Source organism: Dermochelys coriacea, chromosome 23 (assembly GCF_009764565.3).
Source record: "Dermochelys coriacea isolate rDerCor1 chromosome 23, rDerCor1.pri.v4, whole genome shotgun sequence".
In the NCBI taxonomy this organism is placed as follows: domain Eukaryota; kingdom Metazoa; phylum Chordata; order Testudines; family Dermochelyidae; genus Dermochelys; species Dermochelys coriacea.
This window is the reverse complement of record NC_050090.1, coordinates 6,272,465-6,294,889: the sequence shown is the minus strand read 5'-3', so window position 1 is coordinate 6,294,889 and position 22,425 is coordinate 6,272,465. Positions and strand designations below refer to the sequence as shown.

At 58.3% G+C, this 22,425-nt stretch overlaps 1 protein-coding gene across 2 annotated transcripts in view; it reads right to left on the bottom strand.

Annotated features, from left to right (window-relative positions):
- Positions 1-22,425, bottom strand: part of MARK4 (microtubule affinity regulating kinase 4) — a 47,782-nt gene that overhangs the window by 9,292 nt on the left and 16,065 nt on the right. For both annotated transcript variants that reach the window (XM_038382305.2, XM_038382306.2), the window contains exons 2-11: positions 16,149-16,346; positions 15,616-15,669; positions 13,286-13,334; positions 12,067-12,132; positions 10,885-10,955; positions 9,714-9,770; positions 9,130-9,366; positions 8,377-8,496; positions 6,952-7,051; positions 6,385-6,494 (exon numbers count right to left, since the gene is read on the bottom strand). In XM_038382305.2, the coding sequence (XP_038238233.1) occupies positions 6,385-6,494; positions 6,952-7,051; positions 8,377-8,496; positions 9,130-9,366; positions 9,714-9,770; positions 10,885-10,955; positions 12,067-12,132; positions 13,286-13,334; positions 15,616-15,669; positions 16,149-16,346 (1,062 nt within the window). The remainder of the gene's footprint in view (positions 1-6,384; positions 6,495-6,951; positions 7,052-8,376; positions 8,497-9,129; positions 9,367-9,713; positions 9,771-10,884; positions 10,956-12,066; positions 12,133-13,285; positions 13,335-15,615; positions 15,670-16,148; positions 16,347-22,425) is intronic.

Sequence of the window (22,425 nt, the reverse complement as noted above, 5' to 3'; positions counted from 1 at the left end):
CACGTCTGCCTGGGGAGCTCCTACCTAGCAGGAGCAGGGGCTGCTCCCCCCCCTCGTCCTTGCACCAGGGCTGGGCCTGGCCCAGTTTGGAGAAGGGAGGCTGAGCCACAGTCTAAAGAATCAGAATCGCTGGTACATTTCACCCTGCCTCAAAATACCATCACAGAGGCTCAAACTATATGTATACCTCCCCCACCCCCAATCGGGAAGTGGACCAAAACATGCCCATGGTTAACCAGCAGAATAACAAAGATGGTTAGAGACAAAAAGACGTATTTAAAAACTGGAAGTCAAATCCTACTGAGGGAAACGGAAAGGAGCCTAAACTCTGCCAAGGCAAGTATAAAAGTGTAACTAGGAAGGCGAAAAAAAGGAATTTGAAGAACATCTAGCAAAAAACACAAACAGCAAAAAAAAATTTAAACCACATCAGATGCTGGAAACCTAGCTAACAGTCTGTGGGGTCGCTGGACAATGCAGGTACTAAAGGAGTACTCCGGGAAGACAAGGCCATTGTGCAGAAGCTAAATTAATTCTTTGCATCAATCTTCACTGCAGAGGATGTGAGGAAGTTTCCACACCTGAGAGCCATTCTTTGTAGGTGACAAATCTGAGGAACTGTTCCAGATTGAGGTGTCAATAGAGGAGGTTTGGGAACAAACTGATAAATTATATAGTAATAAGCCACCAGGCCCAGACGGCATCACCCAAGAGTTCTGAAGTAACTCAAATATGAAATCGCAGAACTGCCAAGAGGTTACTTACTATAACTGGAGGTTCTTCGAGAGGTGTGTTCCCTATCTGTATTCCACTGAAGGTTATACGCATGCGCCATGTGTCCAGGCTGGAGATTTTGGAAGCAGTAGTGTCCGTTGGTCCGCACATGCGCCCTTGCTCCGCCTCATGGTTTCATATGAGGCAATAAAAGGGCGGGGCGGGCTGACCATGCCCTCAATTCCTTCTCCACTGCAAGTGGCACAGATCCGCAGCAGAGGGGAAGGAGGGTGGGACTGGAATTCAGATAGGGACCACACCTCTTGAAGAACTTCCAGTTACCGGTAAGTAACCTCCTCCTTCAAGTGACGGTCTCTATTGTGTTCCCTTGAGGGTGATTAACAAGCAGCACCCAGTCAGGAGGTGGTGCGAGGAAGAGGACAGAACTGTGGAATGGAGAACAGCCGTGCCGTTGCAGAGTCTCACACCAAGAGAGTGTAATGAGAAGAGAAGATTCATACCGAGCTCCACGGGGCCCCCCTCTACATGTCTGTAAGTGGCATGTCGTGAAACATGGCCGTAGCTGATGCTTGTGCTCTTGTGGAATGGGCTTGTACCCCAAGGGGAGAGACAGTCCTGATAACCGATAACAGAGAGTAATGTGCGCCGAAACCCACTTAGAGATCCTCTGTGTGGAGATCGCCTTCCCCTTAATCCTGTCAGCTATCGCCATAAACAGTCTAGGGGACTTGTTGAACGGTCAAGGGAGTAAAGGCGCCGCTCCTCTGCCAAAGCGCGAGGCTTTGGAAAGATGGCAGGTAAGCGTACGGACTGGTTGACATGAAAACAGGATACAACCTTTGGCAGAAACTTGGGTGCAGATGCAGGGAAACCTTGTCCTTAAGGAAAGTGGGATCCGCTGTCATGGCCCCCAGTTTGCCTACCGTGAGATGGGTAGTAATAACTACCAGGAAGGCGGCCTTCATGGAGAGACAGGGAGCTGGAGGCCAGAGGTTCAAAGGGTGATTTTATCAATGTCGTGAGGACAAGGTTGAGGTCCTATTAGGGAGAGATGAGTAGAATGGGCAGATAAGTCCATAGGAGGCCCTTCCAAGGCCTGCTAGTCAAGGGGTGTGCAAAGACAGAGTGCCCCTCCACAGGGGATAGAAGGCACAGATAGCCGCTACGTGCACCTTGATGGAGTTGAGTGCAAGTTCTGACGCCTTCAGGGACAGAGGGCAGTCAAGAAGAAGGGGAATGTCCATGTCCTCAGGATGCTTCCTCTTGGCCCGTTAGGAGCCTCATGGCCTCTTTCCTGCTCCTAGAGAGGATGTCTTGCCCTGCCGATAAATAGTCCCATTCTAGTGAAGATGCCCACCCAAAAACCAAGCTTTTATGGGGAGCGTCTATGGATCAGGATGCCTGATCCTTCCTCTATGTTGTATGAGCAGCTCTGGGAACATTGGCAGCAGAAGCGGGGGACGCACTTGTCACAGAGTCCCCGGGCGATGCTCTGGAACTGCTCCCTATGAAGCCAGGCAGGACTCTGCGGGAGCCTCCTCTCTGTCCTCCTCTCCTCTCCTCTGTCTGCAGGACAAACAGCTCACACGGCTTCCACCTTCCTGGGTCTGACCTCACAGCCTTCAGCATCCTCTGCCCCTCCGTTTGCTTTCCACAGCGAGTCCGCACAGGCGGGGTCCTGGGGAAGCCAGAGGGTCCTGCACCCCAACTCCGCAGTCAGATGTGACTCTCAGCCAGCCAGTAAAACAGAGGTTTTAGACAGGAACATGGCCTAAACCAGAGCTTGTAGGTATAGAGAACAGGACCCCTCAGCTGGGTCCATTTTGGGGGGCAGTGAGCCAGACAACCACATCTGCACTTCACTCCTCCTCCCCAGCCAGCCCCAACTGACTCACCCTCAGCCCCTCCTCCTCTGGGCTTTGTCCCTTTTCCGGGCCAGGAGGGCACCTGATTCCTTTGTTCTCCAACCCTTTAGCTCTCACCTTGCAAGGGGGAAGGGCCAGGCCATCAGTTGCCAGGAAACAGGGTATTAGCCCTTCTCTGTGTCCAGACCCCTTCACACACCTGCCCTCTAGGGCTCTGCAACGATCATACACCCTTATCCCACCACCTAGATACTTAAGAACTGCATAGGGGAAACTGAGGCACCCCCACAATATTCAGAGAAAACATTAAGAACAGTTCCACTTCGTCACAGCACTGACGTGCAGAGAAGGAGGGAAACCAGAACTGGCGAGGCCAGAACAGAGCGATCAGAATGACTGTGGCTCTCTCCTGTCCGATCTTGCATAGAACATGTGGCAGGAGCAGTAGGGAAGGAAAGGTGCAATTGATGTGGTCTGACCAGTGGATGACTCGGGCATTGCCTTGGGAGCGGGTGCCGAGCCCCACCCCCCTCCCCTCCCCCTGGCATGGGAGGCAAAAGGACTCTGGTGGTTGGAGTCTCCCCGCAAGTGGAAATGTCGGCAACCATGGTGTTGTGGAGCGCCCATGAATTGCTGGCTCAGAGAATCTGCAGTCACTTTCTGATTCCTGGGGAGATAGGCTGTTGACAACAGGATCTTGTAGGTGATGCACCAATCCCACAGAGGAACTGCTTCCTTGCAGAGCGCTGGTGACCATGCGTCCCTTGCTTGTTGATGTAATTAATGGTGGTGGTGATGAGAACATGACAGGAGTGAATGGATGGGAGAAATGCGTGGCGCGGGACGCCCTCTGCACCACCCGAAACTCCAGGATGTTGATGTGCATCCTCGATTCCTGAGGGATCCAAGTCCCCTTTGTCACGTGATCGTCATGAGTGAGGCACCAATGGCTCCGTTGCTGGGGAAAGGGCGGGTACTGCCACTGAGCCGGTGGAACCTTTGGATAGTCATAGCGACTTTACGGGAGGGGCGGACCCTGTGCTCTGTCCAAGTCCTCCGATGCTGAGAAGCCAGAGCCTGTGGTACTGGCGGAACCACAGGAGCCATAGGAGAGCAGGTGGGAACATGACCCAAAGGAGGTAAGTTCAAGGTAGGAAAGCAGCCCCCCTTCGGTGGCAACTGCACCTGAAGACGAAGGCACCTCACCGCCTCCAATGCAAAGAGTTCTTGAGGCTCGGGTGCTGACTTCGGCCTCCCTGGCGTCACTGGCATGCGCCCCGCAACCGGAAGCAGAGCTGGAATGGAGCACTTCCGCAGAACCCAGGATTTCCTTGACTTCAGTGGCACCGACTGACCTGGAAAGGATGCATGGCATGGTGGAGCTGGCATTCTGGGTGATGTCTTATGAGCCTTGGAACATGCTGCTTCTCCATGGCTGGAACTTGTAGGTGATGCAGTGTCCTTTTTGGGCCTGGAGGAAGACTCCCTGCCATGTTATGCACATGTGTCTCAGCCTGACAACTTGGCCCTTGCATGGGTCCATAGCACTGGTACCAGTGGAACCGGACTGGGTCTCCATGGTAGGAGGTGCACTCCTGGGTTTCTCAGGCTGATGTACTATGGGGGCAGTCCCTGGCTGGGGTCTGACTGCAGTCTCATGGCGACCTCCATGAGGTGATTCTTGAGGCGGAGAGCCCGGCCTGCCCGGGTACAACTTGGGTAGGAGAGGCAGATATGGCACCTGAAAGCAACAAGGGCTTCTCCCAAGCAGTAAAGGCAGTGTTTAGCTCGTCACTGATCAAGAATGAGTGATGGTAGGAGGTGCAGATCCTGAACCCCGATGTCTTCGGCATAACCCGGTACCCAGACCTGGTTGCTAGGGAGAGTGAGGTGGGAGAGCAGGAGACCGGTAGAATGGCATCCTGAAGTCCCTAACAATCCTAAAAACTAAATTACTGTAAAACCAACAAAAATACTAACCATGTACAGGTAGAAAACCATCTTTTCCCCCCTGCGTTTTAGAAAGTACATCACATTCTGACCATGCGGCAGTGAGAAGGAAATGAGGGCACCGTCAGCCCGCCCTGCCCTTTATCGTTTCAGACAAAACCATGAAGTGTAGCAAGTATGCATGTGTGGACCAAGGGACACTACTACTTTCAAAATCTCCAGCTCCGGATGCATGGCACGTGTGTACAACCCTCCGAGGAAGAGAATAGGGACCATCACTTGAACAACAACTGTGGTATGTAACCTACTGCTTACATCAGCCTCTGTACCAGATGCCTGGAGGATAACTAATGTGATGCCAATTTTTAAAAAAGGCTCCAGAGGTGATCCTGGCTATTACAGGCCAGCGAGCCTAACTTCAGTCCCAGGCAAAACTGGTTGAAACTATAGTAAAGAACACACAAATAAACGTGATATGCTGGGGAAGAGTCAACATGGGTTTTCTAAAGGGAAATCATGCTTCCCCAATCTACTAGAATTTTTTGAGGGGGTCAACAAGCATGAGGACAAGGATGATCCCATGGATATAGTGTTCCTGGATTTTCAGAAAGCCTCCCTCACTAAAGGCCCTAAAGCAAAGTAAGCAGTCCAGGGATAAGAGGGAAGGTTCTCTCATGGATCATTAACTGGTTAAAAGACAGGAAACAAAGGGACCTCACTAAACACAGGGACCTCACTAAACTGGACAACAAATTAGCAGATGAAATTTAATGTTGATAAATGCAAAGTAATGCTGTCACGTCACACATGTACATTGGAAAACATAATCCCAACTATTCATACAAAATGATGGTATTGAAATTAGCTGTTAGCACTCAAGAAAGAGATCTTGGATAGCTCTCTGAAAACATCCACTCAGTGTGCAGCGGCAGTCAAAAAAGCAAACAGAATGCTAGGAACCATTAGGAAAGGGATAGATAATAAGACAGAAAATATCACAATGCCACTATATAAATCAATGGTACGCCCACACCTTGACTAATGTGTGCAGCTCTGGTCACCCCATCTCAAAAAAAGATATATTAGAGTTGGAAAAAATACAGAGAAAGGCAACAATAATGATGAAGGGGGGAATGGAACAGCTTCTACATGAAAAAAGAAAAGGAGGACTTGTGGCACCTTAGAGATTAACAAATTTGAGCATAAGCTTTCGTAAGCTACAGCTCACTTCATCGGATGCATGAGGAGAGATTAGAAAGACAGGGACTGTTCATCTTTGAACTGTGGAGTTATGACAGAGGTCTGGAGAAAGTGATTCATCGAAGCATAAAAGGGCATGTGACTAGATAAGGGGACACTGGACTCCATTTTAGTGCCTTTATTTTTCCACAACTGAGTTGGGGGCTTGGCTTGAAAGAAAGAAGTTCCTTCCACATGGAATAAATTATAAAAGGGGGAAGTCAGTTCAACCGGTGGTGCCTCACTCCCTCTCAACACAACACCTGGAAACACCTTAGGAACAAAGACTGAACAGGGGGGTGCCAGGCAGGAAAGGGAAGCTGTGTAGGGAAGCTGGGTGAACAATTTGTACTATCTAACTGTTTAATCCTATCCAGTTTAGAGAATTTAGATTGCGATTCTATTTTTTATGGTAATGTACTTTGATCTGTATGCTATTACTTATAATCACTTAAAAGGGAGCCCAGGCTGGTGAGACAGAGGGTTCAGCGATACCCCAGTTCCAGGTTGCATCCCAGGGGAAATGTGTCACAGGCTCCCCATGGGTCCTCCCCACCTCCAGACAGCCCCCAGGCTCCCCTGGGCCTGCACTCACCTCGTTCTTCCTGCCCAGCAGGAGGTAGGTGGCCGTGACCTCATTGTATTTTTGGCTGTTCAGGGCTTCCTTGATCTCCTCGCGGGTGTATCCCATTCCCACCATCACCTCTGGAAGAGAGGGGCTGGATTCACTTCTGGCACAGACACCACCCCCACCCCCGCCGGGGCAGGTGCCATGCAGTGTCCAGCCCCTGCCAGGTGGCACAAGCCCTGTGTCCCCTGGGCTAGATGCTAGGTCCATGGGCAGTGCCCATTTGCCCAGGTACTTCTGAGCCCTGTCGGGGCTGGGATGAAGGGACCATGTCCTGGCCCTGGAACCCTGTGCAGCTTCCCTGGGGGGGAGTCGGACAAGGGTCCAGGCCATGGGGCCGTAGTCTTGTTCTATCCCACAGCCAGTCAGCTCAGGCCACTTCAGTGAGCCCTCCCCAAGCTGGTGCCAAGCAGAGCCCCTCCTTGAACCTCAGAGGGACTGCGGACAAATGCTCCCCCAATAGGCGTTCCCCCCTTGGTCATCGGGGTCCAGACAGTGGTGCCCACTCAGCACAGCAGAGCCCTGGACCCTCACCGATGCGCTTGGTGTCCCCAAAATCCTCCTCAGGCTCCTTGTAGGGCTTCAGCTCGTCACTCTCGTAGCCGATGTTAATCCATTTGTCCTTCATGATTTGCTGACAGAGAAGGGATGGATTAGGAGGTCTCGGGCCTCCCTGGTGAGGGGGCTGCATTTCGAGACCAAGCACCCCTCGCCCTCCCTCCCATGGGGACAGGGGACATGACTGCCCCCTGCCACGCACCCATCACCCCCCCCCCCACACACACACAACCGGGACAAGGGCTGCATCTGCCTCCCACCACACACCCATCATACACACATGCCCCTGCACCGGGGGAAGGGCCATGTCACTACGCACTCCCCCCTCCACAACCGGGACAGGGGCTGCATCTGTCCCCTGCCACTTACCCATCAACCTCCCCGCCCCGGACACACACCCCGGAACAAGGGCTGCGTCTTCCTCCCGCCACACACCCATCAACCCCATGGGAAGTCTCCCTGCCCGGCACCCGGCACTCTGCCCCCGCCCCAGGACAGGGCCTGTCTCTCCCTGCCAGGCACCCATCACACCCCTACCCCCAGCGGGACAGGGGCCGAGTCTCCCCGCCTGGCGCCCCTCAGGACGCAGCCTGCATCTCCCTGCTGGGGAACAGGCTGTGTCTTCCCACCACTGGGCAGGCCCTCCACCCCCGGCAGGGCCGCAGACCAGGAGACAAGGACTCAGCGCACTCCTTCCAGTGCACCTGGGCCCCATCCCTGCTGTGTGTCTAGAGATGCTGTGGGTTAGGGAGCCCGACAGCCCAAATTCTGGCCCCCAGGGAGCCCCCATCGGCCTGCAGGAGCTGCACCCCCCCAGGGACTTCCTGCTGGCTCTGCAGGCCCCACCCACGCAGGGGGCTGAGCTCTGTGGGGGCTGCACGGAGCCTGCCTGGGTCTCAGACACCCTGTAATTATCCCCTGAGTCAATTACACTAATTACAGTCATTGGGGAAACAGCACCAGGCAGGGCCCTGCGCAGGCAGCACCAGCTTAATGAGAGCTCACCCCCGTGGGGATTGCTGCCACTCGGGGGGCACAGTGCAGAGCAGAGGCCAAAGATGACATCCCAGCTCCACGGACATAGTTGGGGGGGCTGGGTAAATGGGGCCACAGAGCACAGGAGTGGCAGGGTGAGGAAGTGGGAATGTTGGTAATATTATTATGTGTGCCTCGGTTTCCCTCTGGGCTTTGCACTGCTCTACACAGGATGTAAAGGGTTAAACAGTTACTCCAGGGGCACAGGCGGGGCTGGGAGGCAGCGCACTGTCTGGGGGCTGCCAATAGGTTGTTCCGGACAGGCCGTAACCGACCCAGATCGATGGAGGGCACAGGGAATGGGGAATGCCAAGGGACTGAGCACAGGGAATGCTGGGAGGTCCCAGTTCTCCCGGGGGCACTCACCTCCAGGGTGCAGCGCTTGGCAGGATTGAGCACCAGGAAGCGGCGCAGGATGGTCTCGCAGTCTGTGGACATGTAGAAGGGGACGCGGTACTTGCCTCGCAGCACTCGCTCCCGCAGCTCCTGGGGGGACGAGGGAGGGTCAAGTCAGGCAGGGTTCCCCCTGCCAGCCTCCCTGCCTGCCCGGGACCTGCTGAGCCATCCCCAGGGATTTGGCTAGGAGCTGGCCCCAAAGGGTTCCTGCCCCATACAAAGCAGGGGTCAACTCCGATGCGAGGTAGGGACTGGGCTCTGCCTAGCAGGGCTGTAGGGTCCCCTGGGCCCCAGCTCTGTGCCTAGGCTCTGGCTATAGGGACCCAGAGCTTCCTCTGTGATGCAGGGGACAAGGCCCTGCAGAAAACACAGCCCGACCTAGAGACTGGCTTTCCGCCGGGCTAAGCGCTGGCCCTGCCACCATGCCCCCCAACACCCACAGCCCCGTGTCCCTCCAGGACCCCCTGTGCCCCCATCTCCCCACTCCCAGGCTCCCCTGGACATCCTGTTCCCCCCATCTCCCCACCCCCATGCCCCCCCAATACCCACAGCCCTGTGTCCCTCCAGGACCCCCTGTGCCCCCATCTCCCCACCCCCATGCCCCCCCAACACCCACAGCCCCGTGTCCCTCCAGGACCCCCATGCCCCTGAGACACACCACCCCCATCTCTTGTGTCCCCCAGACACCCCCATCCCTGTGTGCCCCCATGCCTCCCTGCTCACCTTGAGGTTCTGCCCGTCGAAGGGCAGCGAGCCGCTGACCAGGGTGTAGAGGATAACGCCCAGGCTCCAGATGTCGACCTCGGGCCCATCGTATTTCTTGCCCTGGAAGAGCTCGGGTGCGGCGTAGGGGGGGCTCCCGCAGAACGTGTCCAGCTTGGAGCCCAGCGTGAACTCGTTGCTGAACCCGAAGTCAGCGATCTTGATGTTGGCATCGGCGTCCAGCAGCAGGTTCTCTGCCTGGGGGGGGACGGGGGGCACAGCAGGGTCCGGCCACGCCCCCACAGCCGGGGGGAGGGGGTGGGAGGACAGGGGCAGTGCCTGGGAGGGAGGGAACAAGGGGGAGCGGGTGCTGGGAGAGGGCCTGGGCTGGGGCAGAAAGGGGGCTCTAGCCTTCAGGTCTGGTGTTGTCTGGGGGGAGGGGAAGTACATGGGGGGGCTGGAGGGATGCTCGGGCAGTGCCCATGGTGGGGGAGGGGAAGTACATGGGGGACTGGGGGGATGGTCGGGCAGTGACCGGGGGCGGGGGACGTGCTCGAGCACTGCCCAGGGTGGGGGAGGGGCAGAACCCGGGTGGGGTGACTCACCTTCAGGTCTCGGTGCACGATGTTCTTCTGGTGACAATAGTGCACGGCCGAGACGATCTGGGGGCAGAGCTGGCAGTGAAACAACTGATGCCATCCTCTGCCCCCCATCGCTCCCCCCACCCCCGCTGCCCCCCAGGAGGGGAACGACTCCTGTAAGGCGAGTGCCCTGCTGCCAGGGATCGATGGCTGGGAAGGCAGCGCCCATCTGGATTTCCAGGCTGACTCCCAGCAGGGAGCCCTTAGCCCCCCCCCTCACCCACCACACACCTTTTGTACTGGTGACCCCTTTCACACATCAAGGCTCCGAGTGTGACCCCCCTTACAAATTAAAAACACTTTTTTCTATTTAATGCTATTCTAAATGCCGGAGGTGAAGTGGGGTTTGGGGGCTGCGGCTGACAGCTCATTACCCTCTATGTAATAACTCCTGACCCCATGAAGGGTCATGAGCCCCAGTTTGAGAATCCCTGCACAAGAGGGTCAGCAGCACAGCCCTTGCACTATCCACTGCCCCCTCCCCTGGCACTGCACCCCCTCCCCCTACTCCACACACACCACTCAGCCTCCGCCCCACAGACTAGGGCCAGCAATGCAGCCTCCCCCCACAGAGCACACAGCCCTCCCAGAGCCAGCAGCACAGCCCCCCCCCACACACGCAGAACACGCAGCCCCCCAAAGCCATCAGCACAGCCCCCGCACAGAACACGCAGCCCCCACATGCAGAGCCAGCAGCCCCCCCACATGCAGAACACGCAGACCCCCTACAGAACACGCAGCCCCCACGTGCAGAGCCAGCAGCCCCCCCACACGCAGAACATGCAGCCCCCCGAGCCGTCAGCACAGCCCCTCCACAGAACACGCAGCCCCCACATGCAGAGCCAGCAGCCTCCCCCACACGCAGAACACGCAGCCCCTCCACAGAGCCATCAGCACAGCCCCCCCCCAGAGCACACAGATCATACAGCCCGCGTCCCTCAGGCTGGAGCTGACCAGAGCTACAGTGATGTGCCCAACAGGGCAGGGGCTAGGGATGCAGAGAACTCCCACCCTGCTCCCCACAATCCCTGCTGCCAGCTCCCCCCACAGCCAGTGCCTGCCTGCTCCCCACAGCGCCGCCTGCTGGGGTGGTCAGGGCTCTTGTCCATTCCCCCCATCCAGATTCTGTCCTGACCTGTCTGAATTTTGCCCGGGCTTCCTTCTCCTTCATCCGTCCATGTGACACGAGGTAGTCAAAGACTTCGCCTGCGAGGAGGGGGTGCGGTCAGGAGCAGTCTGTAGTGGCAGGGGGTAGTGCCAGGGAACCCGATGCCAGGAGGGAGGCTGGGGTGAAGGGGCTTCTGGCAGATGTGCCCCCCCCGCTCCACCCTGCTGTACAGCCACAGCCTCATGAACGCAGCTTTCCTGCCAGAGGATCCATTACAGCAGGACATAGGGGGCATGGAGACCCCACACATTCCCCAAGAGCGGCCAACCAGGCTGGTTGTGCTGAGGTTCATACCTCCCACCCGACACTGGCACCCTGCAGCGTCCACGATGGGATGAGCTGAGCCCAGGTGGCACCAGCCCACAGGCACAGATGGGAGCCGCCCATGGAACCACTGGAATGGATGGGAATGTGTACGCCCCCACCTGGCTCCCAGTGCCAGCCTGGGCCAGGAAGGCAGCTGCCAGGTGGGTGGCACCTGCAGGGGCCTGGTGACTTGGCTTATTTTAAACAGAGCGAGGATAACTATAGCAGCATGGGGGGGAGCCAAGCAGGGCCTTTGATCAGGAGGGGCTGTGGGAGGGAAGAGGGCGCATCATGCCAGGCAGAATCCCTGGTCAGGCAGGGATGTGGGGGGAGTCACACCAGGCAGAGCCCCCCGTCAGGAAGAAGTGGGGGCATATCATGCCAAGACAGGCCCCTGGTCAAAAGGAGCTGTGGGCGGGGGGGGGGGGTGTCACACTGGGCGGGGCCCCTGGTCGGTGGGGGGTGAGAGGGGATATGCAAGGCAGGACCTGTGGTCAGGAGGGATGGGGTGGGGACATACCAAGCAGGGGTCCTGCCTATCTCCCCAGGCTGTGATTGCTGGGGAGGCCTTTGGGGTGCTGGGCCAGGCTGGCTCCCATAGCTACCCACAGGCTCAGAGGGTCCCAGAGCCAGACTGCACCCCAGGGCAGGCTGGGTGGGGCCGTAGCCTGTAGAACACTGGAGGGGAGCCGGGCAGAGGGATCTGGGGGCCATGCAGCGAGGGGGTGCGGGAACGCAGAGGGGTCTAGAGCTCCAGGTGCAGCACAGACACCCCCAGGGGTTGCAGGCATGCAGAGGGCACAGGCCTGGGGGAGCAGATGGCGGGGCAGGGGGCATTCTCACCAGCGCTGGCATACTCCATCACCAGGTAGAGTGTTTTCTCCGTCTCTATCACCTCAAACAACTTCACTGTAACAGAGAGACACGGGTCAGGGCCCAGCTCCCGACATCGCCCAGTGAGCCCCACTCCCACCCGCACAGCCCACACGGTGCCTGCAGCTGGGGCCCTGGTCGGGGTCTCTCCCATGGTGAGGCTGGAAGCTTCTTCGCTCCCTGTGCAAGCCCCAGTGCCCCTAGCTCCTGGTGGTGTGGACAGGGCGGCACTGTTACTCCCCACGCGGGATGGGGAGTGGTGTCTCTGAAAACGCCCTTTGCAGCACAGCATGGACCCCTTCCAGAGGGCTGGGGGCCGCAGGGAGGGGCTGGGGGCCATGACACTGCAGAGACAGCTCTGATCTGTGATGGCAAAAAGAAGGAAATTCCCAGGCAAACGCCTCAGCTCTTTTGCCAGGGGCTACCCAGGCCCTGCAGCGATTCCCTGCACTCCGGAGCTCCTGCCCTTGGGCAGCTGGGGCAAAGAGGGTTGGGGTGACCCAGCCCCAATATCTGGAAATAGTCGGGGAAGGTTTGCACAGTCCCCAGCTTTCACTCTAACCCTCGCTGCTGCCTGTCTGCTGCCTCCACAGCTCTGCCCTGTCCAGCGCCCGCTTCGCTCCCAGATGCCCTGGAGCCTGCAGACAGCCCCACGCGCCAGCCGGGAGATGGCAGACGTGCCCACAGCTGCACTGCCACGGACCAGAACCTCTGCACTAGACCCTCCTCTGAAATATATGGGTCACAGTCCCGCAAACACTCTCCTGGGATGGGCCTGACCCTCCCTCCCAAACACCCTCATGGGCCAGGCCTGGCCCTCCTACTCAATGTCCCCACAAGACGGCCCAACTCCCACCCAACGCCTGCCTCTCCCTTCCCCCAGACCCATCACTGGACAAGCTTGCCCCCCTCATGGGATGGGCCTGCCCCTCCCCCACTCACACACCATCACGGGAGGGGCCTGACCCTCCCGACCCCCCCCAACACACACACAGGAGGGCTCTGACCCCTGTAGTTGAGGGACCTGCAGGGGCAGTGCCCACCGAGCAGAGGTGCCAGGGTCTGGATCCCTTCAACTGGCAGAGGCAGTTGTGGCTGGGGGACGGGGTATTTGGGGCTGCCATTTGCTCAGGCCCCATCATCCCCGTGCCGCTGAGCCCCAGAGCCAGACCCCTGGACCCCAGCTCACCAATGTTGGGGTGGTTCAGGCCCTTCATGATCCGCACTTCCCGGAAGAGCTGCAGGGGGCAGAGAGACGGGGGGCGGGGGTGTTAAACAGCCTCACAGCTCCTCCTCACCTGCCCCACCACCTCTAGCCCCCAGGGCCTTTCCCTCTAGGGGGCACTGGCTCCAATCCAGCCCCACGGCAGGGGAGCAACTGGTTCAAAGGTACAGGGAAGGGGACACGGGACCTTTCCCCTCTGGGGGTGCCGGCTCCAATCTGACCCCATGGCGGGCGAGTGGCTGAGGGGGACAGGGAAGGGGACACGGAGCCTTTCCCCTCTGGGGGTCACTGGCTCTGATCTGGCCCATGGCGGGTGAGTGGCTGAGGGGGACAGGGAAGGGGACACGGGGCCCTTCCCCTCTGGGGGTGCCGGCTCCGATCTGACCCCATGGCGGGCGAGTGGCTGAGGGGGACAGGGAATGGGACACGGGGCCCTTCCCCTCTGAGGGTCCCGGCTCCGATCTGACCCCATGGCGGGCGAGTGGCTGAGGGGGACAGGGAAGGGGACACGGGGCCTTTCCCCTCTGGGGGTCACTGGCTCTGATCTGGCCCACGGCGGGCGAGTGGCTGACGGGGGACAGAGAATGGGACATGGGGCCTTTCCCCTCTGGGGGTGCCGGCTCCGATCTGACCCCATGGTGGGCGAGTGGCTGAGGGGGACAGGGAAGGGGACACAGGGCCTTTCCCCTCTGGGGGTCACTGGCTCTGATCTGGCCCACGGCGGGTGAGTGGCTGAGGGGGACAGGGAAGGGGACACGGGGCCCTTCCCCTCTGGGGGTGCCGGCTCCGATCTGACCCCATGGCGGGCGAGTGGCTGAGGGGGACAGGGAAGGGGACACGGGGCCCTTCCCCTCTGGGGGTGCCGGCTCCGATCTGACCCCATGGCGGGCGAGTGGCTGAGGGGGACAGGGAATGGGACACGGGGCCTTTCCCCTCTGGGGGTGCTGGCTCCGATCTGACCCCATGGCGGGTGAGTGGCTGAGGGGGACAGGGAAGGGGACACGGGGCCCTTCCCCTCTGGGGGTGCCGGCTCCGATCTGACCCCATGGCGGGCGAGTGGCTGAGGGGGACAGGGAATGGGACACGGGGCCCTTCCCCTCTGGGGGTGCCGGCTCCGATCTGACCCCATGGCGGGCGAGTGGCTGAGGGGGACAGGGAAGGGGACACGGGGCCTTTCCCCTCTGGGGGTGCTGGCTCCGATCTGACCCCATGGCGGGCGAGTGGCTGAGGGGGACAGGGAAGGGGACACGGGGCCTTTCCCCTCTGGGGGTGCTGGCTCCGATCTGACCCCATGGCGGGCGAGTGGCTGAGGGGGACAGGGAAGGGGACACGGGGCCCTTCCCCTCTGGGGGTGCCGGCTCCGATCTGATCCCATGGCGGGCGAGTGGCTGAGGGGGACAGAGAATGGGACACGGGGCCTTTCCCCTCTGGGGGTCACTGGCTCTGATCTGGCCCACGGTGGGCGAGTGGCTGAGGGGGACAGGGAAGGGGACACGGGTTCTTTCCCCTCGGGGAGCTCTGATCTGGCCCTATGGCAGGGGATGGGCTGGCTCAGGGGTTTGTTCTCATCTGCTCCCTACGGGCAGCTCCTTTGCTAATTAGCAGCCCCTGGAGATGCCTCTGGAGCAGCTGTTACCACAGCGACCAGCCTGGCCTCTGGGCACTAATTAGAGCAGTGATCTGAGGGAGGAGAGCCTGTGTCAATGCCAGGGGCTGGGGCAGCCAGTGGGGGCTGGGGCTGGTAGTGTCCTGAGGTGGGGGGACAGGAGCAGGGCAGGTGTCCTGGGGCGGATGGGAAAGGGGGGCAGGTGCTGGGCAGGGTGGGTGTCCCAGGTCAGCTGGGCGGAGAGGCGCAAGGCAGGGCGGGTGCCCCAGGGGGCTGCCAGGCGGAGGGATGGGTCCCTAGGATAGCGGGGTGGGGCGCTGGGGATGGGACCCGAGCTCGCGGCGGAAGCACAGCGAGGAAGTCGCAGGCACGGGGAACCCAAATGCCAGGGCCAGAGCCCCACCTCCCCCAGCCCGGAGCACAATGGGCTCTTTGTGAAGCCTGGGAACCCAGCCGCTGGCGTCGGAGCTGCACTGTGGGCAGCCAGCGGGAGGTGGGGGGCAACCCCCATCCAGGGTGGCCTGGAGCTGCTGCCCGTCCTGCCAGGCACAGGCCTGGCTACCTCTGTCCCTCCAGGCCCAGCCCCCAGGCAGCGCGGCACCTGCCGGGACATTGCCCCCTCCCCAGGGCATGGAGCTGCGAGCACCTGCAGGGTGTGGGGATCCCTCCCCCCTCCGCTCATGCTCACCTTCTGGAGGCTCGTGGGGTTCAGCTGCGTCTTGTCGATGATTTTTATTGCCACCTACAAACAAACCAGATTCTGGCTGGGGGGTGGGGGTGGGGTTTAGGGCACTCAGTGCCTGCGCCCCCCCCACTTCTCTCTTTGTGCCCCATACGCTCCTCCACTCCCCTGCCCCATCTGCACTTGTGCTATACTCCAGCAGCACCTGACACCTCAGCCTCCCCCACTCTTCCCAGTGCCCCCCCTTGGAGATCTCCCCTGTGCACCCCCTCAGTTTACACTACTCCAGAGAACCCCCCTACATCCCCCACCCTCCGTGAAGTGCTGCCACGTGATTCCCCACATCCCCTGCTCTCCCCAGAGCGCTGTCCCATGGCCCCCTGCCGCTCCGTATCCCCTACCTGCCCTCCCTAGAGCACGGCCCCATGGCCCTCTGCAGCGCTAAACCGTGGCCCCTGCCCTCACTGGAGCGCTGCCCCATGACAACCCTATAGCCTCCAACCCCACAGAGTGCTACCCCGTGGCCCCTGCACCCTCACCTCTCTGCCTGTCAGGATGTGCCGGGCCAGCTTGACCTTGGCGAAGTTGCCCTTGCCGATGGTTTTGAGGAGTCGGTAGTTGCCGATGTGGGGCTGCTCGTCGGTGCAGGAGGCGATGGAGTTCCGGCAGCGTGCACCCAGCGACCGGCTGGACCACGACGAGCCCTTCTCCGAGCGGCTGCTGGCCAGAGTGGAGTGCTGCAGGGGAGAGAGACAGCATCACCTGAGGGCAGGAAGGCACCAGGCGCTGCGGGGAAAGAGTCCTGGCTCCCAGCTTCCTGCTCTAATCACCAGACCCCACTCCCAGAGCCACCCAGGAGTCCTGGCTCCCCGCCTCCTGCTATAACCACCAGGCCCCACTCCCCTGCCAGAGCTGGGGAGAGAACCCAGGAGTCCTGGCTCCCAGTCCCCCACTCTAGCCACCAGACCTCACTCCCCTCCCAGTTTGAGTTCGAAGGCATGCTGCGGCCACTCAACAGCTGGGATAAATCAGCACAGGGGCTTGGGGGCAGGGCCTAGCCCCATGGTTTCCCCAGTCTCGAGTGCCATGTGCCCAGCTGAGCAGGAAAGCCCAGTGAGGTGGAGGAGTCACTGTGCTACCAGAACCAACCGGATCCTAATTCAGGACGATGGCACCTCACACGGCAACAGGGAGGGCAGGAAGATGCCCTCCAGGCCCCCCCCTCCAGCCCCCTTCCTGGGCACTGGCCAACTGGGAACGGGATCAGGAGTACCTCCCTAGCAAGGGACACGCCAGTGGGCACCGCTCGGGGCACCATGCCCAGCCCAGCAGCCAGAACTGCCCTCCGCCGCCAAGCCCTGGGGTTGGGCACCAGCCGGGGTACCAGGCCTGGCCTGGCAGCCAGAACCTCCTGCTGAACTCTGGGGCCTGGCCCAGCTGAAGGAGCAGGGGTGGGTCGTGCTGGGCAGCCGGGGGTGGGGGTGGGTGGGGGGAAGAGGCAGCAGGCCCCGGGGGGGAGGCCGCCTGCAGGGGTGGCGCAGAGCCCAGCCTGTTCAGAGTCGCTGCCCTTGCCGTGTCCTGCAGCCCGCACCAGCCCCCGAGAGCCACATCTGCAGCTTCAAGGAGACACCATCGATTCTCCTGTCCCCTGCCCCAGCTGCCCCCAGCCAGGGAAGGGAGGGGGCAGCGAGCAGTACCAGCAGAGTCCAGACAGCAGGAGTGCCTCCTGCCTTCCCCCACACCCCCTCATACCTGCCACTGGCCCCCACTTCCTCCCAAGACCTGCCACTGCCCCCACACAACACAAAGCCCCTCTCCACACAGTGCTGCTGTCCCCTCCAACCCTCACAGCCCTCGCCCCTCAGTGCTATAAGCTCCCTATATTAGTGCAGTAAAGGCATCCCCAAATCCCAGCCTGAGGCCGTAACAGCCCCGCCACCCCACAATGTGCCCTGAATGTCCCTGTGCTCTCAGAGCTGCTGTCCCCAGCGAAGGGGGGCAGGCTGGGCCCGAGGAGCAGATCGCATTAACCCGCTCAGACCCCTCAGAGCAACTTGGCACGAAGAGCTTGCAGATGGACATCGGCAGCACAGCCTGCAGACCGGGGGTTACCCAGCTGTGACGAAAGGGACCGTTCTTAATGTTTCCTCTGAATATTGTGGGGGTGCCTCAGTTTCCCCTCGGCAGTTCTTAAGTCTCTAGGTGGGATAAGGGTGTATGATCATTGCAGAGTCCTAGAGGGCAGGTGTGTGCAGGGGTCTGGACACAGAGAATGGCCAACACCCTGTTTGCTGGCAACTGATGGCTTGGGGCCTTCCCCCCTGCAAGGTGAGAGCTAAAGGGTTGGAGAACAAAGGAATCAGGTGCCCTCCCGGCCCAGGAAAGGGACAAAGCCCAGAGGAGGAGGGGCTGGAGAGAGTTTCAGTTTGGGGCTGGCTGGGGACATGGAGTGAAGTGCAGACGTGGTTGTCTGGCTCACTGCCCCCCAAAATGGACCCAGCTGAGGGGTCCTGTTCTCTGCACCTACAAGCTCTGTGTTAGACCATGTTCCTGTCATCTAATAAACCTCTGTTTTACTGGCTGGCTGAGAGTCACATCTGACTGCGGAGTTGGGGGGCAGGACCCTCTAGCTTCCCCAAGACCCCGCCTGTGCGGACTCGCTGTGGGAAGCGCACGGAGGGGCAGAGGATGCTGGATGCTCCGAGGTCAGACCCAGGAAGGTGGAAGCCGGGTGAGCTGTGTGTCCTGCAGACAGGCTGCTCCCACAAAGGAGACTCCCCCCAGAGTCCTGACTGGCTTCGTAGGGAGCAGTTCCAGAGCATCGCCCGGGGACTCCGTGACACCAGCGCTCAGCACCCCACAGCCCCACAGGCCAGGCACCTCCTTCCCAGTACCCCACAGCCCTGCAAGTCGACATCTCTTTCCCAGCACCATGGGGTGATGGTGGGGGGAGGCAGGGGGGCAGCACACAGCAACCAACAGGCCCGCAGGCTGGGCACCACCCCCCAGCACCCCACAGATCGGTCCGCTCCTGTTAACACCCATGTAGCCATAGGACAAAAGGGAGGTTAGTGGGTTACAGGTTATTGTAGTAAGTCATACACCCAGTGTCCTTATCAAGACCATGACTTTTGGTGTCTAGTAAAGTTATGAATTAAGGTCCCAGGCTTGTCTTTCAAAAGTGTTGAAGTTTCCTTTGAGAACGAGGAAGGAGAGTTCAGATAAAGAGTCACCATGCTGTGAAAAGCATTCACCCACAGCCACGGGTGTTTTTGTCTTTTATCATTTTCCTGTGTGAGTTTATTCGAGAGCGCAGTGACTGTCTAGTTTCACCCACATAGTAATTGTTGGGGTGTTTAGAGCACATGTTATGATAGATGTGTAGGATCCAAGGATATGGAAAGGTGTGTTGTGGGGATCATTGTAGTGGTGGAAATATGGCTGCAGGTTTTGCATCTGTTGTTCTGGCAGGGTCTGGCGCTGTTTTGAGTTGGTGGGTCCTGCTCTGTGGGGAGCTTGTTCTGATGATGAGCTTGGAGAGGCTGGGGGGTTGTTTGAAGGCCAGAAGAGGAGGTTCGGGAAAGATTTCTTTCAGGGTAGGATCCCCATAGAGTACAGATTGTAGTTATTTAATGATACCCCATATGGGTGCCAGTGTGGGATGGTAGGTGACAACTAGGGGTACGTGGTCAGAGCGGATTTATTTCTATGCTGAAAAGGTTCTCTCTGGGTATTTGGGTGGCCTGTTCCATGGTGGGATCTACTTCCCTGGTGGAGTGTCCTTGTTTGATGAAGGTGGTTTTGAGTGTGTTAAGGTGTGTATCCTGGACTCGCTTCACAGCATATTCTGTGGTATCTGAGAGCCTGGCTGTAGCTAACACCAAGAAATCTGTGGGGATCCGTGGGTTTCCTGTGTATAGTTGGCTGTAGGGCTCCATTGCTGAAGCAGATTGTGGTGTTCAGGAAGTTGATGCTGGTGTGGGAGCATTCTAGAGAGAGTTTTAAGGACGGGGATGGGGTGGTGGCTGCTGAAGTTGTGGTGGAAACCTATGAGGGAGTTTAGGAGGGTGGGACTTGGCATGGCACAATGATAACGCTGTATCCGCACCAGCCATTTCCCTGGGTGAGGGCCACACGCCCGAGGGTGGGAGCGACTGGCAGCTGCAGCTCCGTGCCAATCACTGCAATCTCCTTGGAAAGTGTGTGTGTGTGTGTGTGTGTGTGTCCATCCCTGCCCCAGCCTCACATCGGCCATGGGCTCAGTACACCAAGGGCTCCCAGCCCAAGGCTCCCCGGCAGGCGACCCCAGGGCCCTGCTCCCCTGCTGGGTTCACGAGAGCCAGGTAGCCCCAGCTTCTGGTTCTACTCCAGCTGAGCGAGCGGCGCCCCTGGGGGCTGGGTTCGGGGTCACACAGCGAGCCCAGGTGTTCGCCTGCAGGGCCTGGCTCCTACGGAGCCCTCCGCCCTGCAGCTCCCGGGGCAGCCTGGCCCCAGCCCACAGAGCACGCAGGCCTGGCAAGGTGAGATGCCCAGCGCCTCGTAGTTGCCATCCACAGGCCCTGAGCCTCACAATGGCTGGGCCCCCTGAAGGGCAGGCCAGACTGCCCTCCCCTGACATTCAGGCCTGGACAGTGATAGGGTCCTGCTCCCCAGGGGCTCCCCATCTGAACTCCACAAGCCCAAACCTGCTGGCAAAGGGGGCATCATGGCCGCAGCACGGCCTCAGGCTTCTCCCTTCCAGCCTCAGCCTGGCATCTGTAACCTCAATGGCCCCGCTGCGCTGGCCAGCAGCATGGCCTCACAGTGCTACTAAATGACACAAATTGGCCCTCGCCTCCTTCCCACCTGCCCTGAGACAGGGCAGAGAAACAAAAATGATGAAAGGTCTAGAGAATATGACCTACGAGGGAAGATTGTACAAACCTAATTCTTTCAGTCTGGAGAAGAGAAGGCTGAGAGGGGACATGATAACAGGTTTCAAGTACATAAAAGGCTTGTTACAAGGAGGAGGGGGAAAAAATTGTTCTCTAACTTCTGAGGACAGGACAAGAAGCCATGGGTTTAAATTGCAGCAAGGACAGTTTAGGTTGGACATTAGGAAAGCTTCCTGTCAGGGTGGTTAAGCACTGGAATAAATTACCTAGGGAGGTTGTGGAATCTCAGTCACTGGAGGTTTTCACAAAAAGAAAAGGAGGACTTGTGGCACCTTAGAGACTAACAAATTTATTAGAGCATAAGCTTTCGTGAGCTACAGCTCACTTCATCGGATGCATTTGGTGGAAAAAAAACAACAACAAAACTGGAGGTTTTCAGGAGCAGGTTAGACAAACACCTGTCAGGGACGGTCTAGATAATACTCAGTCCTGCCACGAGTGCAGGGGACCGGACTAGATGACCTCTTGAGGTCTCTGCCAGTCCTAGGATTCTATGACTCAGGGGCATGAGCCGAGGCAGTGTCCGGGGCCATGGGCTCTGGGCAGAAGGGAGGTATTGCCAGTACAGAGGAGGAGCGGAATATCACACAAGAAGATCTTGATGACATTGAAAACTGGAATAATAGAAATGGGACAATATTTAATAGTGCAAAGTGCAAGTCATGTACTTAGGGACTAACAACAAGAATTTTTGCTATAAACTGGGGACTTACCAGTTGGAAGTGACACAGGAGGAGAAAGACCTGGGTGTATTGGTTAATCACAGGAGGACTATGTATGATGCGGCTGTGAAAAATGCTAACACAATCATAGGATGCATCAGGCGAGGTATTTCCAGTAGAGACAGGGAAGTGTTATACAAGGCACTAGTGAGACCTTATCGGGAATCTTCTGTGTAGTTCTGGTGTCCCATGTTCAAGAAAGATGAATTCAAACGTGAACACGTGCAGAGAAGGGCTACGAGGATGATCCGAGGAACGGAAAACCTATCTTGTGAGAGAAGGCTGAAGGAGCTTGCCTTGTTTAGCCTAACCAAACAAAGGCTGAGGGGTGATGTGATTCCTCTCTATAAACACATCGGAGTGATAAATACAGGAAGAGAGAGGAGTTATTTAAGTTAAGGGCCAATATGGATACTAGAACAAATGGATATAAACTGGCCATCAACAAGTTTAGGCTTGAAATTAGACAAAGGTTTCTAACCATCAGAGAAGTGAAGTTCTCGAGCAGCCTTCCAAGGGGAGCAGCATGGGGCAAAAGTCCTACTTGGCTTTAAGACTGAGCTTGGTAAGATTATGGAGGGGATGGTTGGTTAGACTGCTTACAATGCCACGTGGCCCATCTGTGACAGCTGGTAGCAAATACCCCCAATAGCCAGAGATGAGGAGGGCTCTGAGTTACTACAGAGAAGTCTTTCCCAGGTGTCTGGCTCGTGGGTCTTGCGAACATGCTCAGGATCCATTGATCGCTGTATTTGGAGTCAGGAAGGAATTTTCTCCCAGGTCAGATTAGTAGAGACCCTGCGGGTTTTTCATCTTCCTCTGCAGCATGGGGCACGGGTCATTTGCAGGTTTAAACAAATGTAAATAGTGGATTCTCTGTAACTTGAACTCTTTAAATCAAGATTTGAGGACTTCAGTAATTCAGCCAGAGGTTCTGGGTCTATTACAGGATGGGTGGGGGAGGTTCTGTGGCCTGTGATGTGCAGGAGGTGAGACTAGATGAAGAGGAGGTTACATACCAGTAACTGGAGGATCTTTGAGATGTGTGGTCCCTATCTGTATTCCACTGAAGGTTATACACATGTGCCATGAATCAGGGCTGGAGATTTTGGAAGCAGTAGCGTCGGTCGGTCCGCACATGCGCCCTTGCTCTGCCTCAT